This window comes from Wolffia australiana, chromosome 1 (genome assembly GCF_029677425.1).
Source record: "Wolffia australiana isolate 7733 chromosome 1, ASM2967742v1".
Lineage (NCBI taxonomy): Eukaryota > Viridiplantae > Streptophyta > Magnoliopsida > Alismatales > Araceae > Wolffia > Wolffia australiana.
In genome coordinates this window covers 20745914-20754734 of record NC_135835.1, presented here as the reverse complement: position 1 = coordinate 20754734, position 8821 = coordinate 20745914, and the positions used below count along the sequence as shown (strand labels likewise).

General features: G+C 42.3%; 1 protein-coding gene across 1 annotated transcript; it reads right to left on the bottom strand.

The window, feature by feature from the left end:
• Positions 1-1831: 1831 nt before the first annotated feature.
• Positions 1832-7702, bottom strand: LOC144710363 (kinase family with ARM repeat domain-containing protein). The gene is made up of 10 exons (XM_078584109.1): positions 7511-7702; positions 7327-7416; positions 7056-7108; positions 6821-6896; positions 6560-6621; positions 6397-6475; positions 6250-6309; positions 4712-6169; positions 3095-3949; positions 1832-3025 (listed from the first exon to the last, which is right to left on the bottom strand). Exons 1-10 carry the CDS (start codon positions 7556-7558, stop codon positions 1931-1933), a joined length of 3876 nt encoding a protein of 1291 aa, XP_078440235.1. The 5' UTR covers positions 7559-7702; the 3' UTR covers positions 1832-1930.
• Positions 7703-8821: the final 1119 nt, after the last annotated feature.

Here is an 8821-nt window from a genome sequence, read left to right as displayed (position 1 = left end):
TTCTGTGTATGTGAATTATCTTACTTATCAAATTCGAATCTACTCCAAACTCAAGTCCTCTCATTTTCCTTGATTTTCTCTACTCTAGTTCATCAATTTTTTTGTTCCTCGCAGTCATTCATGACTGGATGATGAAATGATCATTGTGGATCGTTGACTCTTTGACTTTGTCTGTGTAATCAACCATTATGACCAAAGTCATTGGTTAAATGGACCAGATGCCTGACATATTGGTAGTACCGGTCCGGACTAGGAAATAGTGGCCAGAGAACAGAAGTTTTAATCCCTTTTATGGATCCGTTATGAGTGTCTTGAGCCAAACGGTCAGTAGATAAATCATTTTTTCATCACGGCACGCCTCGCAGAAAATGATATGTAATCGTATAGCTAAATCGACAGGTAGAGAGAGAGAGAGAGAGAGAGAGAGGGGAATTGTGGTAGAGGAAAACGGAGAGGGAATCTGCATTGGGTTGTTGTCTATACTCGATAGCTGGTGATGGGTTCATCCAGACGACTTGTTACCATTGGGCGAGCGCTGTTTTGTCTTTGATCTGCAGGAGGATATCTTTGGGACTTGATGTATCTACAGTAGGATAGCTGCCTCACAGTCTTGTACGTGTCCTATCTTCTGCTCTCTCTCTCTCTCTCTCTCTCTCTCTCTCTCTCTCTCTCTCTCTCTCTCTCTCTCTCTCTCTCTCTCTCTCTCTCTCTCTCTCTCTCTCTCTCTCTCTCTCTCTCTCTCTCTCTCTCTCTCTCTCTCTCTCTCTCTCTCTCTCTCTCTCTCTCTCTCTCTCTCTCTCACTATCACTCTATTTGTCCTATCTGTAGGCTGTAGCTCTCTCTCTCTCTCTCTCTCTCTCTCTCTCTCTCTCTCTCTCTCTCTCTCTCTCTCTCTCCTCTCTCTCTTTCTTCTCCTCTCCCTCTCTCTCTCTCTCTCTCTCTCTCTCTCTCTCTCTCTCTCTCTCTCTCTCTCTCTCTATGGATCTATCTCTCTCCCCTTTCTCTCGCTCTATTTATCCTATCTTCAGCTCTCGCTCTATCGATCTCTCTCTTGCCTTTCTCTCTCTATCTATCTATCCTATCTTCAGCTCTCTCTCTCTCTCTCTCTCTCTCTCTCTCTCTCTCTCTCTCTCTCTCTCTCTATGGATCTATCTCTCTCCTTTCTCTCGCTCTATTTATCCTATCTTCAGCTCTCGCTCTATCGATCTCTCTCTTGCCTTTCTCTCTCTATCTATCTATCCTATCTTCAGCTCTCTCTCTCTCTATCGATCTCTCTATCTATCTGTCCTATCTTCAGCGCTCTCTCTCTATAGATCTCTCTATCTCTCCTTTCTCTCTCTATCTATCTGTCCTATCTTCAGCGCTCTCTCTCTATCTCTCCTTTCTCTCTCTATCTATCTATCTATCTATCCTATCTTCAGCTGTCTCTCCTTTCTCTCTCTATCGATCTCTCTATCTCTCCTTTCTCTCTCTATCTATCTATCTATCTATCTATCCTATCTTCAGCTGTCTCTCCTTTCTCTCTCTATCGATCTACCATATATTCAGCTCTCTCTCTCTATCCTCTTTCGCCCTCTCTTTCTATCCTATCTTCAGCCCCCTCTCTCTCCCTCCCTCCCTCAATCTATCCATCTGTCTCTCCCCCTCGTTCTATCATCTCTCTCTCCTTCATCTATCAATATATCTATACTCAGTCTCTCTTCCCTTAAAAACTTCTTTTTCATTCTCTCATCTCTCCTTTTGTCTCTCTCTCTCTCTCTCTCTCTCTCTCTCTCTCTCTCTCTCTCTCTCTCTCTCTCTCCACACGTAAAATCATAATAACTTCACGACAGAGAAAAAAACCCCGACTCAACGACTAAAACCAACAATTTTACAACACAAAGAAAGAGCCAGCCGTATACTTACAATGGACGACAGTCAAAGGCAAGTACTAAATGCACCGAGGAAGCCTCTGCAACTCGCGAAGTAAACTCTCGGCGGCGGTCGCCAAGCCAGAATGAGAAGAAGAGCTCTTCAGACGAGAGACCGCCGCTTCCATCCTGATGACGTCAGCACGACCCAACGATAATATCAATCCTCGAGACAAATAATACCTGCAAGAAAACACCAGACAGCACAGCACCCTCCACAGCAGTAACCGAGAACCTCCTTCCCTCTGCCGGTCAACGACGTTGTTCATCCTCGGCAGACTAGTCAACGCTCCCAGCGTCGCCTCCCGGGGCACAATCCGGAACAGCAGAACCAAGCACTCGGAGGCCAAATCAGCGATGTTCTGATCCGGGTTCTCGATCAATTCCAGAAAGACTCCAATTTTGCCAGAAAAATCTGTGATGTCCTTGACGAAGAACTCAGACTCGTCCACGCCTGCGTCGATCAGGCGAGCCGGGTCGCCGGAGAAGGCGGCGGCTCGGTCGCCCCCGAAGGCGCGATACATGAACTCCTTGCACAAGCTCAGAGTCGGACTTAAGAAATCTTCCATTCCCTTGGCGTTGACAAAGTCAAGGAGATTTCCAATTTTCTTGACCACTCTCAGCTTGGAGAGAACGCCCGGTTTCATTTCATCGGCTGACGTCAGAGCCAGGCAGAGCTTCACGTTGCTGACGTTGGCGTCGGAGAGATCGCGCAGAAGGAAGTCGAAGCACTGAGCCACCATTCTTTCTTCTAGAAGGTGGGAGATTCGCACGTGCTTGAATTCGATCAACATGACTAGAAACTTCTGCGCGTACATGGGTATCGGATCTTCGTCTTCGATCATGGATGGGTACAAAGGAAGAAAGCCAGCTTCGACGAGGGATTTTACATCTTCCCCCCCCTCGGGCACTTCGCTTTGCAAAATAACCATCACGTTGAATAAGATCTTCAGGCATAAGAACCTCGAATCCCCGTCTTTATTCCCTCTGTAGATTATCAGAAGACTCGGGAGAATCTGCTTGAGGAACACCGTCGGCTCCCTCTGAATTATACAACTCTCCTCTGATAAGGATTCTAATATTCTGAGCAGCGTCGTCTGGAAATCATCTCTCCCCTGAAGAAGATTTTTTTATATTTTCAGTATAAATTTCACCTCTCTGAAAATTTGATAAAAAAAGCCAACCTGAAAAGGAGACTCCATGTGCTTCGTGAGATTTGCCAAATGGGGTAGGATCTGGTGATTGAGAATCCTCCGCTTGAAAGAAGAGCTCCCCAGAAGATGAAGAACGACAAGGAAAAGATGACAAGTGCTGCTCCTCGAGTTGATTCGCGGTTGGCGTTTGCCGCCGACCATTTGCTGGATTTCTAGAGAGACATTTTCCAAAATGTCAGGCACGGAGGAAGAAATCAACAGTAGAAAAGTATCCACACACTTCTGAACAAAGCTGTCTCTTTCCTTTGCCAGTCTGTCGACCATGGGCAACATCTTAGCGTTGCAGAAGATTGGAGCCAGCCACCTGAGGCTGATCTTGCAAAGCAGGGCTATAAAAATCAATGATTTTCCACGTAATATCTCCGTGCCCTGTTCGACGAGAGAGACGAGCCCGGGAACTAGAAGCTTCTCCTCAGATAATGCAACTAGAAGCCGGTTCATGTTAGGGAGTTGCTGCTGGCAGCAGAGTAAGCCCGTGTTGAGAAGATTCAGACAGGTCTGTTGTTCCTTCGGGGTGCCTTTAGTAATCGTCGACGCGAGTTCTTTGATGGAAATCTTTTCAAAAATCATGGGTAAGCTCTGGGGATTGAAGCGTCCGAGCCTCACCAAACAAGACCCAGCAGAGATTTTTGTGCTTTCTTGCTTCCCTATCGCTTTGTAAATGTAGCAGATGTTTGCGATGATGTCCTGGCTTGCAAATCGACATGCCCACTCGCTGCCCTGGCTACAGATATTTTCCACCGTTCTTAGTGCGTAGAGTTGGGTGAGATCGTCTTCTCCCCTTTGCAGCATCGAGGAGACCAAAGAAATAACAGAGGAAGAGACCTGGAATCCATTAAACCCATGATCAGCAAAAACGTTAATTGATTAGATGAAGGGAAAAGCCTACTGTAACAACGTTAAATTATTTGTTGGAATACAACATCCTGCTTAAAGATGAAAAGTAGCGCGATTGCCATAAGCTATTGCTTTAAGAACAGTTGAATCCAACATGGTGTCAGAGTCAGGTGGCCGGTTCAAATCCTTAATGCAACACAATGACATACTCACCCATAAATAGGCCAGCAGCAGGTGTTGTGGGGAAGTGTTGAAGTACAACATTTTGCATAAAGATGAAATGAGTCCTCACTAAAACAGTTGGTAAGCTCTTGAATTCAGCATTAGTAATAAGAAAATGGAAGTCCGGAATTGGTAAGAGTCAAACGAATAAAGCAAATCCTTGAAGGAGCCAAATCTAGTGGCCACCAACTTCCAACAAATAATAAAAATAAATAATAAATAATACACAACTATGAATATAATAATGATAATAATAAATAATATGATTCATAGTATAAAAAACAGAAAATCGTATCATAATATTATAAATCATAACAATAACATGATCGATATAATTAATATAAATAATAATGAATTTTAAATATAGTAAACAATTATGGAAACAATAAGTAAAATAACTATTAAATTAAAGAATACCAGCAGAAATGCTTAGAGCATTTGAAATTGCACTCGTAATACTATTTTTGTAAAAATCATTAAAATATGTTGACTTTCGAATGATAAACTTAGAGGAAGGAATTCAACTACCTGCCACCCAGAGACGGAACGATTGTCCTTTGATGGAGATTCAAGGGCGTTGGGGTCCTTAGACTGGTCGCTCAGAGTGGAAATATAGAATAATAACTCACCCAGCGCAGCCATGGAAAACCTCCTCACTTTATCATGTTTATCCCTCAGACCGTTGGTCAAAGCAGCTATAATTCCAGAAGCTGCCAGCTCGCCTTGGATCGAAGTCGAGTGTCGTATAAGCGAGCCAATCGCGGAAGCAAGTTGAACTCTCAAGGCAGACGCCTTTGGTAACCTGAGCATCTTAACAAGCAACATCATAATCGGGCCATTAGTTATTATTGTGGCAGCATCAGCATTTCCGCTCAACATTTCAATGTATCTAATCACATTCTGTTTCTCAGAAACTAGACCATTGCCATTCAAACACTGAACTACTTGACTGTTGTGCAAATCCAGATTTCCCGGGGGCATTTTGGCATAATCACAAGCCAAAATGGCTTCAAACGGAAGTGTTGGTGTTGATTCTGTTGCTTTATCAGTTTTTCTGTAGGGCATAATTGGCCTAACGGAGAGATCAGATGAATGCCAATAAACCTCAAACAGATCATGCGAAGAACACTCAGGAGTAGTAGACTCGGATTGCTGATCCTTTGTTGACTCAAAATTCTCGCCTTCAAACACATTTGGATCGCCTTCAGTAACCGGAGGATCGTCCGGGTTAGAAACTCCAAGATCAGTCGTTGCAGGCATATCCACATCATCGGGAGTCTCCTCTTCTTGGATTTCGCTAAAATCAAGCTCCATATCTTTGTTCTCCATCTTCACTTCAACATCATTTTCGGAATTTTTTGGCAGTTTCCGTCTATAATTTTCCTTCTCATTATCCCTCTGGACGTTTAACTTTGCCATGCGAGACATTCTAACAAGATTCAATCCCCTCTGCCTGTCATCAGTTCTTCCAGAGGTCTTTGAATGGAGCGCCCGACGGGAAGCTGGGTTCTTCAAGGGAGTAGCCGAGCCTTTGCTGCGCAAACCGGAACTTCCGTTAATCTTCTGGACGATTGAGTGCTTTACTGGCGTTTTCTGTTGAGCAGACACATCTCCGTTGATGTTTTCCATAAATTTGAGCATTTGATTGAAAGCAGGCTGCGAGGGCAGTGGAATTGGGGCTAGTTTTCTCTTCCAAAACTTATGATCACAAAGCTGGGGCCACTTGATTCTCTCTGCCGGATCCTTCTGCAGAAGACAATCGATTAAATCAGAAAAGAGACTGCTCGGATTACCGTTGATAGGCGACACTGGGTCAGACAGTATTGATTTCACTAATTCAGTGAATTCCTTTCCCTCGAAAGGAGGCCTTGACGTGTAACACTCGTACAATACACAACCCAATGCCCAGAAATCAGATGCATAGGAATGAACACCACCATCTTGAAAGAGTTCTGGTGCCATGTAGTAAGGCGTTCCTCTTTTTGCCTGAAAAACATGTGGATGTAAGGGGAATAATTTTTTTTGGTCTCAAAGTTTAAAAACATAGACCCATAAGCTGAGTGCACCTGAGAGTGAGAATCTGTCGATGTATCAGCCACATATCTCGCCGTTCCAAAGTCACATAGCTGAAGAGAGAAATCTCGAGTTATTGCTTAAGTAAACATTTTCTTTTTGAAAAAAAAAATGATGAAGTATGGAATATGGAGTTATACCTTAGCGCAGCCATTCTCGTCAAGGAGTATGTTTGACGGCTTCAGATCACCAAAAACGATACCCTTTGAGTGCAAATACCTGAACGATTTCATCATTTTGAACTTCAAATAAGGTACAAGTGAGGGATCATTGATTACGTCAGCAAAGGTTAGTATCCATTACTGCAAAGCTGTCATAAGATCAAAGGCAATATCATGAATAGCATCTTCTGGGAGACGTTTGTCCTGAAAAGGAAGAACAATTATCATTGGAAAAAATAATAACACCTGAGAAATGAAATCATTTTGAAGTTTGCATTAGAAAGCAGTACACAGTAAAGGGCATTTTATTTTTAAAAAATTCTAACAATTTCTAAATAAAACATATTGAGGATGCTCTCTTAGCAAGGTCGCAAAGCACAGACAGTTTCCTCCACCATGATACCTGAGCCAGCAGTTTCATAAGATCTCCACCGACGCAATATTCCAAGATGAGCCACAAGTGAGCGGATGTCTCATACCTATTTTATTCATCAGAGAAATGTTTTTTAAAAAAAAAAGTTGCAAATCTGCGGGGAGATGAAAAATGAGAGAAAAAAACAGATTTTAGAAATTCAATCTAACACAGATAATGGACCGAAAGATCGCCAGATTTAATTGCTAGATCCTCCACAACTTACCAATTATAAAACTTGAGTATATTCTGATGGTCCAATTTGTGCAATATCTTCCCCTGCACTCAGCAAACCGAACACAAAATCGTATTAATAAGACATTCCTCTAAATCATAAATTACATCTGCATCTCCCTCATCGGATATAAAAGGGGACGAAAATCTCTAACTCATGGCATCATTCATTTGACATCAAAGGTATGATATCAAATTGACCCTTTCTTCAAACAAAAATATATGATATCAAATTGACCCCATCGATGCAAAATACGACTCACCGCATGCAAGACTTTGCTCCTCTGCGACTTTTCTACACTCTTAATGGCGTAATACTCGATCGTCTTCTTCTTCCGCCCTTTATACACAACCTGTAAGGCAAAAGAAACATCAATCTCACCCCGAATTTCAATCAGGACATGAATTTCCGGGGAATAACATTCCAGCGGCCGGTGGAGAGCTCACCGAGTGCTTCCCACGGCCAATGGCCTCGTAGATGTGATAGTTGTTCATCTCCGGGTGCAGATCTCGGCCCAGACTACAGAAAAAACTTGTAGAGAAAGGAGATCTGCATTCTACAGCGCTTGTCGCGATCTCAAATCCATCTTCCGCGTGCTCGGCGAGGGAGAGAGAGCCCGAGTCTTTGAAGTTCTTCAGCAGTCGGCAATGGAGGAAGTTCGCGTAGATATAGGCGGGAAAAAGAGCCAGAGTGAAATTCTAAGTGGGCCTGTTAAAGAAAGGCCCATAATTTAGTAGGTTGTGAGCCCACAATTCCCACCACAAAATTTAAATGCCCCAGTAAGAAAATGAAAATATTGATGGCACAACTTTCTAATCAACCCACACCAGAACACTATCAAAGTTCTCTTGTTATGTTTTAGTTAGCAAAACTTGAACTTGAGGCCTTTTGAAACTATAAATTCCCAATCTTAAAAACTAAAATCAGGTTTTCATAGAAAAGTAAATCGCTGCCACCTGGCCGAGGTCACCTGGTTTTGTTTTTCGAATTTAAAGTTGGATTTTGGAATCTAAAGTTGGAGGGTGGTTTTGGAATTTTAGAGTTGAATTGGATGAGATTTTTTAGGATTTTTTATACAGGAAGATTTAGATTGTACATTGAATACTGGTGTGACCCGAACTAGAATGCAGGTAAGCAAAATTTTGAGGACAAATTTGGGGTAAAAGTTTGGATAAAGAAAGCAAGCCCTTAGTCAGTATCCAATGGAACATCAAAGTCTGGGGTCGAGGGCTGGCTTGGTCAATCTAAGCTTATCCATGTGATAGTCATAAATGGGCAAAGAGTTTTCTCATCGGGTATTTATAGAATTAAAATGTTAAATTTTGCTAATAGGAACATGTGGGCTATATAGGGGACAACACATCCCAGAAATGAGTGACATAAAGACTTTGTCTGGCTCACAAGGCTTTCTTGTTTGATTTCTTGCAATGATGGTTCATTGAGAAAAGGTAACTCTAATAAGCAATCCTTCTTCTTCATGATTTTGTTTCTTGGTGAAATCGTTTGTATGTTAACAGTTTGCCCAAAGATCAAGAAGTTTCCAACATTAGAGAGTGTGTCTAAAACATAAACTATTGTTCTCTGATTTCACTTATTGTTGTTTTGATTTGAGCTTGGTTTTCTTAAATAGCTCGATGGTAAAATTCCTAAATTCTTTCCTTTCTTGCATTTTTTCACTTTGATTTGTTTTTCAAAATCTTGCATTTGACATTTTTCTCTGAATCTGATTCATGAAACTCTTGTGGCTGAATCAAATC